This window comes from Capsicum annuum, chromosome 12 (assembly GCF_002878395.1).
Source record: "Capsicum annuum cultivar UCD-10X-F1 chromosome 12, UCD10Xv1.1, whole genome shotgun sequence".
Classification (NCBI taxonomy): Eukaryota; Viridiplantae; Streptophyta; class Magnoliopsida; order Solanales; family Solanaceae; genus Capsicum; species Capsicum annuum.
This window is the reverse complement of record NC_061122.1, coordinates 185,460,294-185,484,634: the sequence shown is the minus strand read 5'-3', so window position 1 is coordinate 185,484,634 and position 24,341 is coordinate 185,460,294. Positions and strand designations below refer to the sequence as shown.

The window sequence follows — 24,341 nt, the reverse complement described above, 5'->3', positions numbered from 1 at the left end:
CATAGTCTCTTGTGCTAGATTTTGACAACACTAGCATTTGGAAGTACCCTCCACTCCCCATCTTCTTATAGTATCATCCACTGGGATCTTTTCTTTCCACATTTTCCACAAAAAGAATACAATTTTAAAAGGCAACCCTTTTATCCATAATTGCTTATAGAAATCATTAGTCATCTTCCTTTGTCTCACATACTGCCATGCTGACTTTATTGTAAACTTTTCTCTTGGATCAAAAATCCATATGGCTTTATCCTTTACTGATGACCACTCTGGTGGTCTTACTTTATGAAGTATATGAGCCATCATATCTTTTGAAAAAAGATTCTTTAGCAGCTCTTCATTCCATTTTCCACTCAACACCAAGTCCTGAACATATTGATATCTGTCATCCCACTCCTTACTATCTTGCATAATGGAATACATATCTCCTACTCCAGTCCAGTTGTCAAACCATATATGTGTATCCCTTTTTCTCATCTACCACAAGATAAAATGCTCAGTAAGATCTCTAACTTGCAATATTTTTTTCCAGACTTGAGATCCTCTTCCCCCTGATTTCCTCATTACCTCCTTAGAATGATAATTTTTACAGTATTTATTATACATAAAGTCACTCTAAACATACTTCTTAGTCCTAAAATTCCACCAAAGTTTCCAGAAGAGAGGTGTGGAAACATCCTGCAACAATCTAAACCCGAAGCCCCCTTCCTCTTCTGCCAAACATATATTCTTCCACTTCACCCAATGCCTTCCTCTTTCTTTTATAGTGCTACTCCAGAAGAATTGAGCAAACATTTTTTGTATTGTAGTCAACACATTCTGGGGAAGGTTCATAAAATATAGACAATGAATAGGAATACTTTGTAGTACATGCTTGATTAAAACTGCTCTTCCTCCAAAAAAAAGCAGTTTACCTTTCCAAGATTGCAGTTTATTGCTTATTCTATTCATTATCAGCTGGTAGTATTCCTTCTTCTTTCTCGTGTAGAAAACAGGAAATCCTAGATAGTTAAAAAGGAAGTCTTATCTCAATATTTCAGTTGCTACCTCTGTCATTACTACTGCACCATTAGACACATTTTTATGTAGATACAAAGCACTTTTCTCCTCATTGATCTTCTGCCCAAAAAATCTTTCATATTTCTCCATGGTTGTTATGACCAACTACAAAGTACCCAACTCAGCCTTACAAAGTATAATCATATAATCTGCAAAGGCCAAATGATTAATTTTTGGACTTCCCCTAGGAATACAAAAAAGTTTGAACTCTTTTTTGACTAGTAAAGCTTTCAAACTCCTTGATAACACCTCTACTGCTATGATGAATAATGTAAGAGAAAGAGGATCCCCTTGCTTTAGTCCCCCGAAAGATCTAAAAAAATCCTTTAGGTTGTCCATTCAGAAATATAGAGTACCAGCTATTTCCTAACAATCTTAACACCATATCAATTATTTATTCACAAAATTCTATCTTTCTGTTAACTTTAGTAAGAAACAACACTCTACCTATGATAAGCTTTCATCATGTCCAACTTCATCACCATGTTAGAAGGTTTTCCCCTTTTTCTAATTTCAACAACTATTCCTGAACCACCGGTATATTTTCAGTAATACTTCTTCCTTGAACAAAATCAACTTGTTCTTCAAAAACAATGTAACGTAGAATTTCCTTAATTCTTTCATGAATAATTCTAGAAAAGATTTTATTCACAAAATTACTAAGTGAAATAAGTCTCAGATCTGAAAAGGTATTCACTACTAACTTTTTTGGTAACAAAACCATATTAGTATGCGTAATGAACCCTGGAAGCTCATACCCACAGAAAAAGGCTATTATCATTTGATGAAGATCCTTAGCAATAATATTCCACGCATCCTGATAAAAAGCACCAGTCGTACCATCAGGACCTCTAGCATTATTTCTGTTCAAACCCATTATTGCTATTTTTACCTTCTTCATAGTTGGAACTTTATTCAATTCACTATTATGTGCTTCTGATACTATTGTAGGCAGTACCTCCAACATTGAGAAATCCTCTGTATCATCCTGCTTTTCAAATTATTGCTAGAAGAATTTTGTAGCTGATCCTGCAGTGTCATCTTGATTTTCTAACCAAATCCCTTCTTCATTGTGAATTCTTCTAATATTCAATGTCAACCTTCTACCTTTCACAACTGCATGAAAGAATCTGGTCTTTCTTTCTCCATCTTTGAACCATTCAAAATCTAATTTCTATCTCCAAAAATCTTCTTCCTTTCTTAGTTGCAAACTTAATTCTTCTTAAGCTTGCTCTATTGGCCCCTGTAAGATCTTATTAAAACTATTTCTCTCTTATTTTTATCCGCTCCTCTAAAGTAGCTATCTCTTAAAAAATGTTCCCAAAAGTCTGTTTACTCCATGTGGTTAAAGCAGCCTTTGTTCTTTTCAACTTTTGATGAAAAATAACAAAAGGATTGCCTTCTATGTCAGCCTTCCAGTTCATCCTTATTACCTCCCTACATGATTCCTCTTTCAACTAGAAATTAAGGAATCTAAAGGACTTGATTACCTGCTCACTTATCCTACAAAACTGTAATAACATTGGAGCATGGTCTGAACCACTTCTCACCAAATTTTCAATCTTCATTAAAGGAAATACATCTTACAGCTTATCATTATACAACACCCTGTCCAATCTTTTAAAAATACACTTATTATCAGTCCTTTCATTCCACCAAGTATATTTGCTACCCTTAAAACCATTTTTCTCTAAGTTGCATATGTTTATATAGTGATTAAAGTCCTCAGTCTCATTTACTATGACTGGTAATCCACCAATCTTCTCCTCATTACTTTTTATCACATTAAAATCACCCCCACTAGCCATGGATCTTGAATGACATAAGCCATATCTCCCAACGAATCCCATAATTCTAATCTCTCATTCTGATTACAATTTGCTTATACCAGCGTAACAAACACTTATATTCCGGCTTGCTAATTTTTCAGCTTCAAGGTGAGTTGTTGTTCCCTATCTCTAATAACACTATACTCCATTACTAAATCCATGAACACCCAAATTTTTCCAAAAGTATTAACGACTGCATGCAGCATTCCTAATCTTCTTTTGTAGTCATCAATATTGTAGCTTTCCTGAAATAGTTCCATGAGACCAATAAAACAAAATTGATGCCTTCTGTGTAATGTTATCAACCTTGTTAATGATTTCTAAGTATTAACTGATCTGATGTTCCATATCAATGCATTTATTTTGATGTTGGTTTTGACGTATGACTCCTTGTTTGAATTATACTTCCACTTGTAATTCTGCCCCTCCTATGCTGCTTTCTATGCTTTACACTTAATGATTGTATTTGTTTTGGAGACAAATTTTCTTCTAATGCAACCTCAATATTATCCTCTAAATCTTCTTTATCCATGTCTTCTTTCTTTTTATTGGTGAGTTTCATTAGATTCCCTGCTCCAATTGCTAAAGGGGAAATCCCTTCTAACACCATATATTGCTTCTCATACTTGTCTTGTTCCAACATCATCAGTTGATCACATGTTGTGTTTTGATTCTCTACACCTGGTTGCTGTAATTATTCTTTCTACTTCATATGCTCTTCTCCCTACTTTGGTTGGTCTTATCTTTTTTTCTGTACTATTATCAATTTTGGTATTATCTACTTGACCATGTTCAGCTCTTTTCTCCTTTATAGTCTGGTCTACTAGTAGTACCTTTTTTTCTGCTTTGCCAAAACTCATATTCACCCAATCCTTTATGCTCCCCTTCTTTTGATCTTTGTTTGTCTCCTCTTACATCTTACCCTTCTTCTCATTTAATATATCAAAAATGTTTGAAGTAGCAATTCCTTTTTGACTTTCCCCTACAATATGACCATACTTATTTCTCCTGTATGTCTTTTATTATTAGCTTGAGCATTATCATTTTCTTTATTTTGTTCTTGTATCAGTGTCTTGAGCCGGGGGTCTATCGGAACCAGCCTTTCTACTTCTTTAGAGGTAGAGGTATGGACTGCGTACATCTTACCCTCCCCAGACCCCACTATGTGGGAATACACTGGGTTTGTTGTTGTTGTTGTTGTTATCATGGCATATATCTTAGGATGAATATTCCACCAACTTTCTTCATCATATCCTTGTTGACAACATTCTTTACAATACTTAGGCATGTAATCATATTGTATCTGAGTCCATTTGGATTTTATTTCCCCCGTAGTATCATTTTCCTCATTGATTTTCACTCTGTGAGATAATTTAGCTACTAAATTCACCTCTACTTTCACTCTTGCACAGCTTGGCCTCGTTTGATTCCTTGTAGCCATGTCTACAGTTAAAGGCTTTCCTACTGTAGAAGCAATGGAGAAGATGGCTTCCTTAGCAAAAGATTTTGTGGTAAATTAGGCATTGATATCTATGTTATGCCTAGCGTGGTTTCAATATCAGGCTTAAACCACGGATCCCATTTTAGTGTTCTCATCTGTCAATACATGTCCTTGGCCTTAATATAATAAGCTGAAGTTGAAAGTAATTGAACATAATCCTCCAATTGACTCAATCTAATCAGTATGTGTCTTGCATCCATCACTCCTATTGTACAATCTCCTTTTATTCCACGTTGAACGGGGATTGATTTTCGTAGTTCTGTGATATTTGGCTTTCCATATGAGAATTTGCCAATAATGACATATTGTAAGTTCTCTTGTAAGATCAAATTTCTCACATCCAATGATTTCCACGTAACACTAGGTTCCTCATGCATCATAATTACTGGTTTTAGAGGAACCCTACTAGTATCATGCACGTAAGTCTTAGTTTTTAAGAGATCAGCATATTTTGGTCCCGTAAAACTCAAACTCTTCTCCTCTTTTTCTGAGTTAATGATTCCTCCGGTGGGTTAGCCCCACCGGACGACGTAGCCATTCTGATCGGGAAAAAAAATCTTTCTTTTAGGGTTTTTGCATGCGCCGTCTTTTTTGTAACTAGAGGTAGGTTTTCACATACTTCTCTCTACCAATATATATATATATATATATATATATATATATATATAAAAGACTGTGATCTGGGTCTCAATATCTCTTAATTTATTGATATCAACGCTTGTCGTAGCCAGTGAAGATGATGAAGGCTACATAAAAGTATTCATCGTGATCTGGGTCTATGTGAAATTAGGGCATAACTTCTCATGGACATATATTAGTTGGATACATTGATTCGAGAAAAAGCAAAGAAGAACTCTAAAACCGTGAGAGGCCTTCATATCTTAGTTCACGGCCTTGATACATTTTTGTGTTCCGAACGAAATTGTATGTACAAGCAAGTTTAGCGTGAAGGAGTGAAGTCATTTCTCTTAACAAGTATCTCAACTCTCTTAATTTTATTTCTCAAGTAGCTCAAGAGAAATGACTCATATTATCTACTCTCTAATCATATGCCGAAACTTTATTCTCAACAAAAAAGAAAACTGACAAACGAATAATATCAAATGCCTGCATATCAGATTGGTAAACTATGATCAAGCAACAGAACAGAGTAACATGTAGGAATTTATTACTACTACTAAAAACACATCAGTTTAGAATTTCTCCACAAGCAAATAACGGACAAACTATTCCTACAAGTTTGAAATCAATCCACATTGTTGAAGGTTTGACCTTGGCAATTACGCGATTCCCAGCAGCACTTTGATATCCCTCTGCAACAACACAAACAGAAAGTCGTAAGACTTAATGCAAATATCAATCGTATAGGGAAGTTGCATTGACTATTTCAATTAGTACAAAACCGTTACCTCAATTGAGAGAGGAGATGTTGTAGGATAGTAACGATCAGAAACTTGGCCATTCTTATCAACCAAGAACTTAGCAAAATTCCACTGAATATTATCCCCAAGTAAACCCCATTTGGCTGATTTCAAGAACTTATAAACAGGAGATGTGTTTTCGCCATTCACTTCAATCTGGTTCAAGAGAGATAACACACGTGAATAAAAAGGACAACCTTATTGAAATAGTAGATCATGATTCCACAACTATGAACTTAAGAATGCAACTTGAACCTTTGTATGCCCACAAATTTATTGTGAAGATGTATTTAACTCACAAATTTGAACATTTTACTCACATATCTATGAGGGAAGAGATGATGTATTTCAAGGATGGGACACGATACCAAGCAAATCACCAATTTTTTTGGATACAACAACATACCCAGTATATCCCACCAAGTGGGGTCTGGGGAGGGTAAGTGTACGCAGTCCATACCAATTTTTTGGATAATGCAGGAAAATAAAAACTTAGTTATAACAAGTGAAAAGGGCCAAAAGAAATACTTTTGAACTATTCAAAATAGGTCAAAGCTATCCTCCGTTACGCTTTTGGGTCAAAAATGTCGTGACGTTACATTTTGGCTCAAAAATACTCTCTAACTATCTAAATGGACTAAAAATACTCCTCTCTAGCCGATGTTCCAAAACAAGTGACAATGGCTAATTTTTCATGTATGAGGTTTGATTACCTTGTCAAAGATGGGGAACTCTGACTTGAAATTTGTACAAGCAAACTCTACGATCTCATCATTGGTCCCTGGTTCTTGCGCACCAAATTGATTGCAAGGAAATGCCAATATTTCCATCCCTACAGTTACACATACAATAACCAAAGAAACCTATGTCTCAAAATCTAGATGGAAATTAAAGGAAGCAGTTTTACTCATGCTCAAACCATACTAATAATGTGATTGGGAAAAGTCATTATCGTCACCCCAAACTATACTCAAAAAGTCGAAGACACACCTAAACTATTGAAGTGACCTAATACACACCTATACTATTTAAAAGTGAAACTATTTACCCCTCGTAACTGACCTAGCTCCTAAACGCGCGTGAAAAGCCAAAAAAATATCAAAAACTTATTAAAACGTCCACATGTCATCATTCAATTGGATTTTAACAACTAATTATATTCAATTACTTTTTTTTTAATATTTATATAGTTTTTTATTTTCTTTCTTTACTTTTTTATGTGTTCTCCTCTTTTTCTTTTTTTTCTCTTCATCTTTTCTCCTCTCTTTCTTAACTTCATCTTTAATTCCTTAACTCAATTTTTTCTCTAACCTTCATGAATTCATCATTGAGTTTACATATATACTTATCCTTTTAATTTATTTATTTTTTCGATATTTTGTTGTAGATAGTTGAAAATCAAATTGAATTGTGGGCTGTTTGAATTTTACAAAATTGAGTTGTGGTGGGTATCTTGAATTTCACAAGTTGAGTTCTGAATTTCTTGTATTTTACTAATTGCGTAGTGGGTTTCTCGAATTTTGTGAATTGAGTTATGAATTTATCGAATTTTATAAAGTTGAATTGGGGGTTTCTTGCATTTACAATTTGCTCGAGCAAATCTGAAATCCAATTCGAGAAAATTCAATTGTGTTTATGATTGTGGGTTTATGATTTGCTCGAATTTGGGGGTTATGATTTGGGTTATGATTTGCTCGAATTTTATTGAATTGGATTTGGTTTTTTCGAATTTTACAAAATAGCGGAAGATTGTGAAATGGAGAAAAAATTAAAGTTATTTTGCTTGTTTGATTCGGGTTGCTTTGATCCGATCAAATTCATTTTTATCAATAAATGGGCTTTGCCCAAATTTAAACTAAAAAACAAAGATTGAAGTTGGTAATTGAAGAAGCAGCAGTAAGCTAGAGCTAGTGCAGATACTGAAAAAATTGATGGAGCTGACTTCCACTTCCAATGATGACTTCAATCAGATTTCTTTTGGATTTTTAAGCTAGTTGTTTTCCTGTTATTTTCTTTCTCCTTTTCTCTTTTCTCGTTTCTCAAATTCTTGATAATCAAGACAATCATGTTTTTCCGTTGCTTCCCCAAAAGACAAACATGTATCTCAGTAGTGTATATGGGATAATGTTTATCTAGAAAAAGAAAAGAGATTAATCTTAAAAAAAAGAGAAAAAAGTGAAAAAATATGTTATTGACACGTGTCAGCGCGTGTATACACATTTAAGACAAAATCCAGTTATAACGTTTGAAGGGGTAAATAATTTCACTTTTAAATAGCATAGGTGTGTATTAGGTCACTTCAATAGTTTAGGTGTGTCTTCGACTTTTCGAGTATAGTTTGGGGTGAACATGATTGACTTTTCCCTAATGTAATTCAAATAATGTAAAGTAAACTTTAAGGACCTGCTTGGATATGATTTCAAATCAGTGATTGAAATTTTGTGCAGACTTCACAAAGAAACGTTGATTCCAAATCAAAACATAAAATTGAGGTCTCAAATCTCAGAGACAAGAGCAAATAAGGGACGCCTCGTTAAGCAAGAATCCGAGCTAAGAGCGGACAGTTTAATTAAGGTATAGCGAAAGTTTGAAGTAGCTATCATTGATCAACCTTATTCGGGCACATCATTCAAGATATTGCTTACCGGATAACTTTCCTAGTGAAGGAGAGAAAGTTTGACAAGCTAAGAAGGTCTTGTTGAATGTAGGAACTCAGACTGTGACGACTATTTTCACTAGTTTCAAAGGCTTAATTGAACTGTTGGATTGAATCTAGCCAGGGAATGCCTTCGTAAAGACTGAAACCTCGTTACGCCAAAAATAGTAGAGATACTAAGTATTTAATTGAAGATGTCAAATGTTTCATTCTTTTCAAACATTACCCTTTTTCTTCCTCTTTATAGGGGAATTTGTCCTCTATTTAGGAGGAACTTGTCCAGGAACAGAGAGATATTATTTCCTCAATTTTATTTATTTTACTTGACTCGTGTTGACTTGACACTTCTCTTAAAAAACATTTATTAGAGGTTTATTTTACCAAACTAAGCTTATCAATTATGTTTTGAAAATCTAAATTTGACTGCTAGTAATATTTTATATAATCATTTAATAATATGAATAGTACTAGAAGAAAATGATAAACTTCTCTTAATTTCATAAATTGGACACGTAATGCAAGTAAAATAAAACGGAGGGAATATAAGTTGTGAAACATACCTTGATCTTTGTACTTCTCATATAAATGGTTGAGATCTATGTAGTTTGAATTAGTCAAACCGCTGCGGATAGCAAAACAGATAACAGTTGAAGAGTTCAATAAAGAGAAATACGTATATGAATCACAGTAAGTCTAACATGTATAGAAGAGGGAATAGAAGGAAAAAGTTCTTGAAGCTATGTTATTCATCTGGACAAAGGTTGTTTCTTTCCCTGGGATTCAACTGGTACAGGGTATCAGGTGTGGTTCCAGCAGTGGCGGACTCAGGAATTTAAGGTTGTGGGTACTCAAAAAAAAATTTATAAAAAATAATATGTAGTTGTAGGGATTCGAACCTAGAAAACTGGACATGGGAATCACATCCTCAAGCCACTGCACCTAACCATGTGTTTGTTCTCTGGGTGTTTTTTAATAAATTATACCATTTATTCTGTGTTTCTTATATAATTATACCTAATCTACGTCGAGTTTAGTGGATGCCGGAGTAACCCATGGGTTCGCCCCTGGTTCCAGGAACCTAGTAATTTTTGCATAAATTTTATATTTATATTGAGAAATCTATTAAATATATAAAAAAATATTTGTTGGAAATCTAGTAACAAAGCAATCACTTGGTCCAACGATAACGAAGTAGGCCTTCTATATGGGAGGTGGAATCTCCTCGACACATACAAAGATGTCTTTTATTTTTTAATTTGTAATTATGATAACTCATAAATTTCAGATCCCAAATCTGCCTTAGCACACACATACATGATACATCTAATAAATATGATGAGTGAAAATAGATGATTTTACCACACATACATGATACATCTAATAAATATGATGAGTGAAAATAGATGATTTTACCATTTGGACGCAACATTGACGATAAGTAGAACCTTTCCTTTGTAGGTACTAAGATCTACATCATTTCCCTTTGCATCCTGTGAACAAAGGAGACAGTATACTCAGAAAAAGGAAAATGGTACCAGCAAATGAAGCATTTCATTGTGATCATCCGTATCACTTATTGCTCAAACTTTTCAAAAATATTAGACAAATATAGATCGGATCCTTCAAAAATAGCAGGGAAGAATACCTGACACTAGTGTGACAACATTTTGCCTATGCTGGTGAAATTTGAGTGGGATGTTCCGTATGTTACTTCTAAAGTTTTTCTAGTACAATTAGTTGTTTAGTCATAAGAGTAATCCTATTTTGATTACTAGAATATTCAGTTTATTAGAGGCAGTGAGAGTCCAACACTCTAGTTGTTGTAATAGTCTACTACTTTGTTTATATGACTATTTAAAGCTAAAATAAAATAAAAGAGACAGAGTCCATTCATACTTTCAACATTACTACTTGAATCTCTTCCAGAAAAGCATAACAGTTAGTAGGTAAGCCATGAAACCATCGAAGTGCACATAAATTGAACTGAAATCCTAAACCCCCACTATTATTTAGCTGGTGTTTAGTCATAAATTTTAGATCAGAAATAAAAGGAGTTTACTTAATTATGAATAATAGATTGAGCAGATTATTAGGAGCAAACCTTCACAGTTAAATCATAGATAGATTTTTGCTTCTCTGGTTGGCTGGCCATCTTCGTTATAAAAAATTTGATGCTCCAATTTTAAGTCAACAACCCCAAACTACAAAATACTCAACCACACATCCACCCATATATATTCAGAACAAACCAACGAAAGTTGGGTTTGCACGTGACGGTATAAAAATTATTTTTTTTTGTCACCCACCGCCCACCCCACCCCAACACACACCCAGTACCACGACTACCAATAAGAACTGGCTATCAAATTTTGCCACCCATTTAAAAAAAAAAATCAGAATATGTCATGTATACATAGTGGTATCAAAATATGTCATATATATAGAGAGAGAGTGGTATCAAGGTAGGAGTGGTATGAAAATAGATTTAACTCACTTTTTAGTGAATTATATCTTCTTCTGTTTTCAAGTATAAATAAGATAAATATCAATCCTTTTAAAGTAATTACACTCTTATTTTTTTAATTACTTTACTCTCTCCCTATTAATATACATAACATTGCCAATATATACATAATATTTTGTGTATATGTTGAAATTTTTGTAATATGTTTAGGGAGTTGAGAGTTTTTATAATATTAAAAACATAAGTTGTGTAGTTGTGTAACTTTTAATTTTTTTAACAGTAATTTGGTTGACGATGTTAGCTACTCTTTTTATTTGTACATTTTTGTGAGTTATACACATAACTCATTTTTTGTGTGAATTATAGCAATGAAAGTTATATAACAGTTTTTAGTGAGTTATCCTTTTCTGTTTTTACATAATTCACAAAAAAAGTGAGTTACATTATTTTTATAATTTATATGATTTTTTATAATATTTAATATTATGTGAGTGTTTTATTTTTATTTTATAAAATTCACATATTTATTTTTCTTTGTTTTATCGATTTTGATTTTAAAAAGCTGACTAATTATGTGAGTTATGCAATAGAATTACAAAATAGTTTAGTGAGCTTCCCATTGTAACACAACAAAATGCACAAACAAAAAAATCAATATATTCAATAGGGCCGGGAAAATGGAGAGGAAACTACAAGTTGAGAAATCGAATTTTCATCAACTAGCTGAAAGGTCACGTAGTCTAAATGAGCTAATAAAATTTCCCAAAATTTACACACATTAAGAATGTTTGGAGATTTAAGTAGTCAACAAACTGAGCTGATACTTACATAATTTTTTATAATTTAACAACAATTCAAAGGACAAATATACTTTGGTAATAGTAACTGTTACGAACTTGTGATCATAGATGTTATAGCGAGCATTACTATAATCGGAGAAGCACGTACGGTGATTGGACTGGAGAGTTTTATAAAATAAAAATATACTAAAAAAGAAAAAATAAATATGTGAGTTTTATAAAAGAAAAAATAAAAAGCTCACATAAATTTTATAAAAATTTACATAAATTATAAAATAAATATAACTCACTTTTTTGTGACTAAATTACAAAGATGAGGGGTATATGTGCCTCATTTCCTTTAATATTTACGTAAATTTAGCTAAAGAACATAAGGTTAGATATTTTTTTATTTTATTAAATTTTGTATTAAATTAAAATTAATTAAGTAGATTAAAACGAAAAAATAAGTACGTAATATTTTAAAAGTTATCGGACCTGTCCTTGGCTATTGTGCAATCTTGTGAAGATAAAATATGACATCTATGACTTGAGAAAATAGTATTGTAGTAAAAGATATCAAATCTGTCTTTGTTTATTGTGCAATTTAATGGGAATAAAATAGCTATAATATTTAAGCATGTATTTTAATTTAGCCTCAAGTGATATTTATATTTTTTTAATTTTTATATATGTGATATTTAAGTATTTATTTTAATTTAGCCTCAAGTGATATTTATATTTTTTTAATTTTTATGTATATAACTAGATACTTAAATTTGTATGAAATTGATTATGTAAAACCAAAAAAAAAAAAAAAAGATAACTCACTAAAAAGTGAATTATATAACTTTCATTGTTATAACTCACAAAAAAAGTGAGTTATAGACATAACTTACTTTTTTATGTGAGTTATATACAAATAAAAAGAATAACTCACTAAAAAAATGAGTTATACACTTTTATAAAACATAACATCGTCAATCAAATTGCCGCTAAAAAAAATATATGACTTACTAAAAAAATAAGTTAAACCTATTTTCGTATCACTTTATATACATGACATATTTTTATAAAAATAATGAATATAGGTATGAAAGATTCTAGGCGACTCAAAAAAAGAAAAATATCCATTGAGAAAAACTCAAGGAAAGCAAGATAACAAGCCTAAAAATCAAGGAAATTAATTAACAAATACTCTCACTAGGAAGTGATTCGCATCTTGAAATATGAGATAATCAGATCAACTCTCGTATGAAATGGAAAGATTCAAGGAAATTTCAAAAGAAGCTGCAATTAAGAGTCATTGATGACGCTCCGTTATTCTTGAAAAAGAATTGTTCCATTCCTTTTTTTCAAGAATCACACCTTTTGGGTTGCACCTCCTTCAGCGGTTACTTTCCTCCGCTATATAAAGGGCTTTGAAGAAAGGGGAAAGCATACTTCTATCCTTACTCCTTAGTCATCTACTATTTTATATTTCGTCTCAAATTAAATTGATATATTAATTAAAAAAAATAATTAATAATATGGCTAGTTTATCATAGTACGTATGCAAAGAGTAAAACATAAAATAAAAATTTATCTCTTCTTGATTAATGAAAAAAAATAAGTAAAATAAAAAATTAAATTAAAAAATTTGAAACGGAGGGAGAATTATATTTTGACAAGCATCGCATTTTTGTGAGATTTGTTATGTAACAGGGAAAAAAGAGAGAATAAGATTGTTGGTGAGGCTCTAGCATCAAAGATTTAAGAGGAAAAAAAGTTGAGAGTGAAAAAAACTAGTAGAAAATCTTTACAGTTCAAGGGGACTAGAGTAAGATCCATTAGGAATTTCAACCACTATAAAAAAAAATTTAATTTTCTTTTCCAACACTTTCATTTCTACTAAGTTTAATTTCTGTTATCACTAGTCGACTTCTGAAATAAACATTCAACTGAGCAATCGAAAATTAAAAAACGACCAATTCACCCCTTCTCTTACATTTTTGTAGTTTGATTATTGCATTTATTTAGCAGTGAAATAAGTTGTCACCTAGTCGTTAGACTATAGAAATAGTGAAGTCAGTTTTTAGATTAAGATATTTTAGGAGACTAAATGTGTTTCTTTATTTATTAGTTTCATGTATTTAAGACTTTTGTAATTGAGAATTTTGAGGCTTCAATATAGAGAAAAATCTCACACTTTGCATAGTCTTTTCTTTTGGTTTGTTGCAAAATTTTCTATCATTTAATATTCAAATCAGAAAGAATTCTTGTTCTTTTTGTAGTACTACTGCAGCAACAAACGATGGCCTCTGAAAATTTTATTTACGATTCTATTCTGCACTTCGATAGTAATTTATGTTGATGGAGAACCTCCTTAGGTCCAAAGAGTTTTGACTAGTTATCAATATTTACATACAAAAATTAGCCCCTAGCACTGCTCATTGGAAGGACAAAAAGTAGAGTTGGACAATCTAAGATTAGGATCTCAAAGCAAATAACTATATTTGCAAGGATACATCTAAACAAATATGAAATTTCATGCAAAAAAATATCAAAGAACGGCGAAGACGAAATGAATACAACTTCAAACACTCTATGGTGAGTTCAAGGCTCTACATATACAAGAGGGTGAATTGTTAACAAATTATTACTTTAGGACGTTGGCCACATAAATAAAATACAAATTCATGACGAAAAATTGAAGGATATTTCCAGGATTGTGAAAATACTTTGCTCAATGATAGTAAAGTACAATTATATTGTTTGTTTAATTGAAGAATTCAAAGATATCGATACGCTTTCTATTGATGAGTTGCAAGGATTTTATTGGTTCATACGCAAAAAAAATTCTGCTAGACAAGGATTAAGTAGCATTGAAGAATGCAATAATGTTTTTGAAAGAAATAGATCAGGAAAAAATCAAATGGAAAGAAAAAAATTGACACCACAAGAAGGAGAAATGCAGAGTTGGCGATTCTCTAAGTAAAGAAAAAGAAACGTGACAAGTCTTAAGTTAAATGTTATAAATGACTTTGCTTTGAATACTATTGATTTGAGTGTCGTATCATTTTAAATAGAAATTGTAATGGCATATCTAATTTTGCAAAGACAAAGAAAGATGCTAAAACGAAGAAAGAAAAAGAAAGTTTTCACTTTTGATGGCATATATTTTCAAAGAGAAAGCTCCCACTAATTTATGGTATCTCAATATCAACTACACTAATTACATGTGGGGCCAAAAAGAAGCAGTCTTAGAGTTGGATGAAGCTTTTTAAGAAATGGTGAAGATAATTCAATAAATCTGCCATAAAAAAATAAGGTGCAAGTCTTATCATAGGTGATGAATTTTATGTCCTCGTGTCGAAGATAAATTTATTAAATATTGAATAACTTCAAAAAAGAAATATGAATGTAATATCAAAGGTGGAGTTTGAAAGATACGAGATCCTTGTTTGAAATAAATCGCTTAGATTAACATGTCGTCAAATCGCTTATTCCATTTATATCCTTACAAATTTATAAAAATTTACCTTTCTGCAAAAATAAAAGAGGATTTTGGGGAAGTAACATTTTCACTATGGACATTTAAATTTTGAAATCTTGAAATTCTTAAAACAAAAATAAGTGGTGTTGGATCCTCAATAACCCAATCTCCCAATGAAGTATGTGAAGATTGTGTTGTTAGCAAGCAACTCCATGAATTATTTTCAATAGACAAGTCTTGAAGGGTAAAGAAGGTATTAAACTTGATGCACTCAGATATCTATAGCCCGTTAAGTCATACATCTAACGACAATAAACATTATTTCATTAGATTTATTGATGATTATAGCCAAAATACATGAGTCTGTTTCTTGAAAGAAAAATTTAAAACATTTAAAACATTTAAGAAGTTTAAAGTGCTTGCTGAAAAGAAAGTTTGTTGTCAAATTAAGTATTACAGATTGATTGGGTGACGAATACAAAACACAAAAATTTGTAGAATTTTGTGAAAAGTATAAAATTGAGAGGCAATTCACAACAGCTCACACACTTCAACAAAATGATATTTGTAAAATTAAAAATTACATAATTCTTGATATGGTACATAATATTTTGAAGAGAAGTTACTTACTAAGAGACTTTTGGACAGAAGCAGTTCGTTGGAGCATTTATATATTAAATAGATGTCCTATCATCGCTTTTTAAAATATGACACCTCATGAATTTTGGAGCGGACATAAATCAAATTTTGAGTATTTTTCAGATTATCGAATGCATATCATATACATATATCTCAGATATTGTGAGGATTAAGTTGAACGATAAAGATAAGAAATGTATTTTCTTATATTAGTGACAAATCAAAAGCTTATCATTCAATTCTACTATCAAAAAAATTATTATTAGTTGAGATGTTTTTTCAATGAAGTAGCAATCTGAAATTGGAGTGATAATAGTTCGTTTCAACGTACTCCATTTTCTGTGAACGAAGAAGTAAAACGGCCATCGAAGATCAATTCATAAGTAAGTGCAACAAAACAAGATGTTGGAGGTGTTGAACATGAATTAGGTAATGCTCAATTCAAGAACGAACAACCTCAATGTAGAAAAGGTGCACCAATCTAGATGGAAGATTATGAAGTATATCGAATTAATAAATTTGAAATACAGTCAATTACTTTTCTTTATTTTCAAATGGTGATCCTATTATATTTGTCGGTATCATCAAAGATTCAAAGTGGAAACAAACTATAGATGAGGTGATTAGATAAAATGAAAGAAATAATACTTAAGAGTTGACAAATTCTACAAAAAAAAAAATTAAAATATCATCAGTGTCAAATGAATTTACAAAATAAAACTGAAGGAAGAAGGAGAGGTCGACAAGTACAAAGCTTACTTTGAAGCAGAAGACTATAAGCAAGAATATGGTGTTGCCTATGAGAAGGTGTTTGCTCCCATTACTTGGTTAGATACCATAAGATTGGTGATTGGGGATTGATTTGGCTACTCAAAATGCTTGAAAAATCTTCTATCTGGACGTGAAGTCTGCTTTCCTACATGGTGAATTAAAACAAGCCCCAAATTTGATAGAGCTATATAGATACTTATTTTTCAAGAAAGGAAACTCGAAAGTTTCCATATGAACTTACTCTTTATATAAAAAAGAAGGATGTTGAGGCCTTAATAGTGTGTTTATATGTGAATAACTTAATGTATGTCAAAAGTGATATAGCCATGATTGAGAATTATAAGAAGTTCATGATGATTGAGTTTAACATGTCGAATTTAAGTATGATGCATTATTTTCTCGATCTAGAAGTGAATCAATCTATTGATGGCATTTTTATTTCTAAAAAAAAAATATGTGTAAAATATTTTGGATAAATTATAGATGAAAAATTGCAGCTCTGTAAGCACATCAATGAAGAAGGATATGAAGCTCGTTAAAGGATCCGAAGGTAGAAAAATATTCTGGATAGATTATAGCAAATTAATGAAGAGGGATATAAAGCTCGTCAAAGGACCTGAAGGTAGAAAGGTGGGAAATACTTTATACAAGAAAATTATGGGAAGCTTGATATATTTGATGGCAATAAGACCTGATGTTGTGCACATTGTAACTCTCATTATCAAGTACTTGGAGAGTTCAAAAGAAATGCATTTGCAAGCTACTAAGAGGATTCTGTGGTATTTGAATGATACCAGTAGCTTCTAAATTTTTTATTAGAAAAAACAGCTGGAGATTTGATTTTTTAACTAATAGTGACTATGCTAAAAATCTTAAAGACAGGAAAATAAATCAGGATATGCTTGTATGCTGGGATTTGGAGTTATTTTTTAGTCTTCAAAAATACAACTTATTGCAACTTTGTTGTCTCTTGAGGCACAATGTGTTGCTGCAATATCATGTGCTTGTTAAGCTGTTTGGTTGAGGAATATTTTTGAAGAACTTCATTTTAAGAAGGAAGGACCAAGATCAATCTATTGTGATAAAACAATGACTTTCAAACAGTCTAGTTGAACATGGATGAAGTAAGCATATACGTGTGAATTATCACTTCTTGCATGGTCTGGCTAAGGATGTAAAGATTAGCCTTATTTGTTATGGAAGTAAAGCGTAGGTGACAGAGATATTCACAAATTCTTTGAAACCTGTGACATTTTTAAAGTCTTGTGATCACCTTGCCATTTTCAAACTAAACTGAAAGATACTTTAATTTAAGGGGGGGGGAGGAGGTATTGGCAATGTACTAGTTTTGTGGAGTAATAGTTTAGTTGTTGCATTTATTTAGGAGTCAAATAAATTATTCCCTAGTCTTTAAGTTATAGAAATCGTGGCATCAGTTTTTAGATTCAGATTTGTTTGAAGAATAGACATATTCTTTTGTTAACTAGTTTCATCTATTTAAGAATCTTGTAACTTAGTATTTTGAAGCCCCAATTCAGAGAAATTCCACACTTCAGAAAGTGTTTTCTTTTTATTTGTTGCAGTTAATTTTCTATCATTGCATGCCTATTCAATCTTTAAAAAATGTCAGAACTGTTACGTGGATGTTGGCGTTAAAAAATTCACTCACTTTTAGTTATTCAGTATAATATCTATCTATTTTTACTTATTTATTATACTAATTTACAAATGTCACCATACTTTAAAAAAGTACCTCATGTTATAAAACAAGAAAGAATAAAGAACAAGAGTAGAGAGAGAAGAGAGAGTAATTCTTAATTCTTCTCTTGAGGATGAGAGATTATATGATTGTAAATACAATGAACAAAACCCCTCTATTTATAGGAGAAATTTACTCCTAGTCTGAGTAAAAGACGGATGCTTCAAATCCTAATAGATATCAAAGTAGATCTTGATAGACATTCACTATAATGTAAATATATTTATAACACTCCCCCTTGAATGTCTAATTGGTAAATAATGTGTTTCGTTAAAACCTTACTAGAAAAAAAAATCTAGTGAAGAAAAAAGAGTACACATCTCTAATAATACGCATTTCGGCTGCCTCATTAAAAACCTTACAAGGAAAACCCAGTGGGAAAAAACCTCATAAGAGAAAAAGAGTACAACACATATTAACTCCCCCTAATGAGAACATCCTTGACCTTTGCATCTCGATCTTATACAACATCTTCTTGAAAGTTGCAATTGGAGAAGATTTGGTGAATAAATCAGTCACATTGTTAGTTGAACAAATCTGTTGCACATTAATATCACCATTTTTTTGTATCTCATGTATGTAGAAAAGCTTTGGCAAAATGTGCTTCGTTCTATCTCCATTTATGAATCCTCCCTTAAGATGTGTTATGTATGCTGAATTATCTCTGTATAAAATTGTGGGTAGATTATCATATTTCACACCACATTTTTCTCGAATGAGATGTATCATGGACCTCAACCATACACATTCTCAGCTTGCTTTATGAATAGCTATTATCTCAGCATGATTTGATAAAGTGGCTACGATAGACTGTTTTGTATATCTCTAAGATATGGCAGTACCACCACATATGAACACATAGCCTATTTGAGACCGAGCTTTATGCGGGTCAAATAAGTACCCAACATCAGCATGGTCAATAAGCTCATGTGTTTTATCCCATTTTGATGTCTCATAGTAGGATCAGAAATATACCTTGCTAACAAATTGACTGAAAAGGCTATAGGCCTTGTAGTATTTGCAAGGTACATGAGTACATCAATTGTACTAAGATATGGTACTTCATAACCAATCCAATTCGATATATTTTGAATTTCAGCAAATAATCTATTGCTTTGAAAACTCTTCAAGAGTTCTAATGATGTTCAAGCAATAAGCTTATACAATATAAGGAGTATAAATAAGTTTCCCAGAAACTTTTATATGCTTCAAGCAGTTTGAATCCTTAAAAGTTTTCACATAAGTTTTGTCAAGTGACAATATTGAACATTTCATGAGTGACATCTTCAAGTGTCTGGACTGCAAATCAAATAAGTTTTACGCTTACCAAAATGCATCCTTTCATGTCACTTGATAAATGTTTCTACGTCAGCATGCTTAAATAAACGTAGAATTCAGATCCTCGTAATCTTTCAGAATATTGCGCCAATATTGTGTCAAAGATATTGATGATATATCATTTTGTATCGGTTCACAATGCAATATAATATTTTGAGATCTCATCACTTCATTATTTTCAGGTACATAAACCTCTTATAAGGTTTCATGAAGCGGTATGTCGTAGGCTCTTCAAGAGCTCATTGCCTTCTTATTATAATTATTTGCTCCTTATTTTTTAAGGACTATTTTATTTGAAACCGATCAGTCTACCACACTTCACGCATGCATAGACTTTGTCCTTTAGGAACACAAAATAAGAGCACTTATGCTTAATATGAGATGCTTTCAGCATTTGACTTGAATTATCTTTTGGATGAGGATATGGTGATAATTTCTAACATATTTCATAACGCTTATAATCTCCCCCTTATGTTAGGAAAACTAACATACATCCTCTACTTCTTTGAGAAATCCATCGTTGCGCATTATGGTATATTCATTAATCATATACCGGACATCAAAATTATTAGATGGAATAATTGGTTCCCGATCTTAAACCAATTGGGAGAGAAGAAATAATCATAATTTATTGGTTTAATGCATACAAATGTTATTGCAATATATCATATTTCAGATCAATACATTAAGTTCTGTTCTCATTAACAATGGTTTAGATATTTATCGAAGACATTCAATGCTAAACCATCATCATCAAGATAAATTATCTTGATTACACAATCTAAAAATTATGCTCAATTTATATTGAACAAGTAACTTTATGAATGTCAAACGTAGGTTGACCATGAATGTACATGTGATCATCTTATTGATGCATTTTTTCAACATATCACATGATAGGTGAACGGACCCTTATTCACCTTTACAATTTTCAGATTTGAAAGGATCCAAGCCCAATATTAGTTGGTCCAACCAACTTGCCATGAGAACAAACGACGTAAATAATTCTTGAAAAAACTTCTAGTTCTTCAATACATGCACATCTTTAAGATATCACAATTGTTCATATCAATTTTATGAACTTTTATTCTAGTAAACTCCAAGTTTACCATGACATGTACTTTTTCTTTAGTAAATTTCAGATTTACTATTACATGAATAAATTTCAGATTTACTACTTCAGAAGTAGATTTCAAAATTATTCAACCTCTTCCGGAGGTGAGTTGTGATACAATCACAATCAAGTGCACGTTTGCATTAATAAGTTTTTGATTCCCCAGGAATAGAATATAATCGTGCCTTAAGTCTATCAAATTATGATAGTTTATAACCTCTTTCAAGATTTTGCTACTTCAGAAGCAAATCGAGGCATACATATAATGTAGAGAATTTTTCTCTAGCATATCTTATAATCATATAAGCGTGTGAAAATATCATCACTTTTGATGATCATTATCATATTGTCCCTCCACGCATATATTCGTACATTCAATCACTTGTCTTCTTTCAGACAAATTATGCACTGCTACCACATACACCTCAAGAATGAAGTAAGTTGTCATATTTCAGACTTATCATATATTGCTACCACATTCACTTCATGGAATGGAGTATATTCAATGGGTCGAATTTCATGACTTTTCATCAAATACCCATTATTTTTCCTTAGCCATCATAGTATCATCAATATGATGTATTGAGATTCAAACTCAACATCTTATCCATATAAAGGCATCTTAGGCATAAATCGATGGGACTTGAACCCAACATATTATCATCCTTTTTGATAATATTATTCTTGAGAAATAAATTTAAAATATAAATGATTCCAAACCATTAATTTTTCCTCAAATCCAATAAGAATTATATTAGTAGTAGCAAAATAAAGATAATATAAAGAATTACTAACCTTGAAATCCTTCAAATTTATAATCTCACCTTGTTTGGCAGAGTCTCATGCTGATTTACTAGACAAAGATTTTCTCCATCTAGTCAGTAGGCTAAAGCTCATGTTGATAACGTGTTATAAAGCAAGAAAGAATAAAGAACAAGAGTAGAGAGAGAAGAGAGAGTAATTCTTATTTCTTCTCTTGAGGATGAGAGATTATATGATTGTAAATACAATGAACAAAACCCCTTTATTTATAGGGGAAATTTACTCTTAGTCTGAGTAAAAGACGGATGCTTCAAATCCTAATAGATATCAAAGTAGATCTTGATAGACATTTACTATAATGTAAATACATTTATAACACCTCATTCATTTTTTTAAAACTCTTCAAACTTGACCCAACTAAAAATGACTCGATTCCTCTTTTATTCAGATTTGGCCCAAACTCATTTTATAATTGAGTAGAAAATTATTGATATTTTCCATTTGAGTGAGTTTGGTCGAGTGCAAAGGATTAAAAACATGGGTGGGTAACTTTTTAAAGTTACGCGACATATTTAGAATTTAAAAATAATTCTAATTTTTTTATTAATTTAATAATTATATGCATGCTATGAAATGGATAAATATGCATCATTTGTTAGATGACAAATTTATATTTGCGCTATCTTTTTTAGGACATGTTTATCTACTTTTTTTAAATGGGTGACATAGTTTGATCGCCAGTTCTACCAATAATTTATGATCTTACGAGTTTTATATCTAAACTACCGTATGGTTATAGCTTTGTAGATACTTTCAAGAAATTGGATTTAAATAAAGTTTTAAAATGTGTTGGACCATAATTTTTAAAATATATTTAATTTTTTTTAATAGTTGTATTTAAACGTATCTTTTAACTTGATCTTACTGATATCTAGGGCTTTCAAAGTTGGGTGTATATAAGAGACTCTTAAATTATCATAAAGTGAATAAGTAGGCACATTCGTTCTGCATTATAAAGTCGTATGAGATGTGCATGTCCTGTATATGAAATAACGTGAGATTTTCATGTAGAATACATATATCTACAGGGGCGGACCTAGGTGAAAAAATGTGGTGATTCGACACCCATTAATCCGATGCAAAATATGTATAATTATATAAAAAATGGATATAAGATGAAAAAAAGCACCCATGAAACTAAGAAGATAGCTAAGTGCTTTGATTTTCATGTTAAACCTTAAAGCTTTAGGTGTCAATATATCTGTTCGAACCTCCTGAGCACCCACAAGTTTTAAATTCTGAATCCGTCCCGGTGTATCTACTTATTTAATTTTATGATAGTTTAAAAACTTTTTTACTGTGCATAACTAAAATTATAGAGCGTAAATATTGGCTAAAATTAAATTAAAAAGTAATTCCTCCATTCTTTTATAAAGTTCTTTTTAGATTGTGATTTAGTTCTTAAATAAATGAATGTTTATGCATTCAAAAATATTTTGATCTTACTCTTTTTAATCTTGTAACAACCCATTCGTTGTTACTAAATTATTCATAATAAATTCATTTCTCAATATTAATTTGGGTTCAAACTAGCCAATATTTTATTTATTATGTCACCTTAAACTTTCAGAGAAGATTTTAGCCTTCGGATGTGTCTAGATAGACTCAAGCCCGATGAATTTAATTATTCATGAGTTCAAATATCAATAACTTAGTTTGAAATTTCTTTAACTATTAATTAAGATCATACAATATCCTAACACAAAGTTAAGTTTAAAACTTTGTTTTTGCTAGAGTTTCGATATGGGTTTTTATTAGGATCAACTTCAAATGATTATATCTATTAGAATATAAGGAGTTACGAAACCCAACACCCACCAAATTAAATATCTCTTAGTCCTCTTTCCAACGCAATAAATCGTTCCTCAATCCGAATTTGGAGTAAAAGGTTATGACTATTTTACTGAGCACTGTTTGGGCTGAAATGGAATTTCGCTGTAGCGAAATTTTTGGTTGTATTTAAATCAACTTCAGCCGTATTTTAGGTCTAAAAATCTCAAATTTCATTCCCCAACCCTAGAGAGGTAATTTCCCAAAGCTTAAGGTGAAATTCCTTCGCGGAGGTAAGTTTTTCCATTATTTTCTTTGTCTTTTAATCCTTTAATATCTTAGAATCCTTAGAAAGACCTTTAATGGTGAAATTCTTTTGGGGAATACTCATAGGTGTTTTTAATATGACCTAGAGCTGATTCTAAAATATAAATTAAAGATTTCTAACATTAATTTCATAAAATAGATTATTAATTTTGATGGTTAGGAACCTTGAATTCCGTAAAAATGAGACCTTTAGCATAAAAACTCCATTAATGGAGATGAGTTAAACTTGAAAGAGTTAATTAATGGCTAAATGATATTAGGGAATGATGTAGACCTTAAATTAAGGGTAGAATTAATGGGTTTGAATTCCCAATATATTTGTTTGAAAAGTAAATATTTAATTACTTTTATAATTGCTTGATTTTTAGATGATTGAATGTTCCAAGGCATGAAAGAAAGGAAAAGCATCCTTGTTGCAGCTTGCTTCTTCCAAAAGCTTGGCGTCCAGGTAGGCTAGGTTTAATGAGTAGAAGATTGTATTATTTTATATTTTCATAATTTAGAATTGATGGGAGAAAGCATGTCTAGGCCTGCGGGCATAGAGTTGAGGTGGATAAAGACATGAGTACTTAACTTTAATCCCAAAAATTATATTATTGATTGATACGTGATATTTT

The 24,341-nt window shown here is 31.5% G+C and overlaps 1 protein-coding gene across 1 annotated transcript; it reads right to left on the bottom strand.

Moving 5' to 3' along the window:
* Window positions 1–5,483: 5,483 nt before the first annotated feature.
* LOC107851303 (probable phospholipid hydroperoxide glutathione peroxidase) lies at window positions 5,484–10,955 on the bottom strand. Its single transcript, XM_016696260.2, has 6 exons — window positions 10,568–10,955; window positions 9,880–9,956; window positions 9,027–9,088; window positions 6,524–6,642; window positions 5,799–5,966; window positions 5,484–5,702 (listed from the first exon to the last, which is right to left on the bottom strand). The coding sequence occupies exons 1-6, from the start codon at window positions 10,616–10,618 to the stop codon at window positions 5,670–5,672; spliced, it is 510 nt and encodes a 169-aa protein (XP_016551746.1). The 5' UTR covers window positions 10,619–10,955; the 3' UTR covers window positions 5,484–5,669.
* Between the last annotated feature and the right edge of the window lie 13,386 nt (window positions 10,956–24,341).

Excerpts from the sequence above, each read along its gene's own strand:
- LOC107851303 (XM_016696260.2), bottom strand. The coding sequence starts at position 10,618 with ATGGCCAGCCAACCAGAGAAGCAAAAATCTATCTATGATTTAACTGTG. Across the intron at positions 6,643-9,026 it reads TGAGAAGTACAAAGATCAAG|GGATGGAAATATTGGCATTT; the intron begins GTATGTTTCACA and ends GTGTAACTGTAG. Across the intron at positions 5,703-5,798 it reads CATCTCCTCTCTCAATTGAG|AGGGATATCAAAGTGCTGCT; the intron begins GTAACGGTTTTG and ends GTGTTGTTGCAG.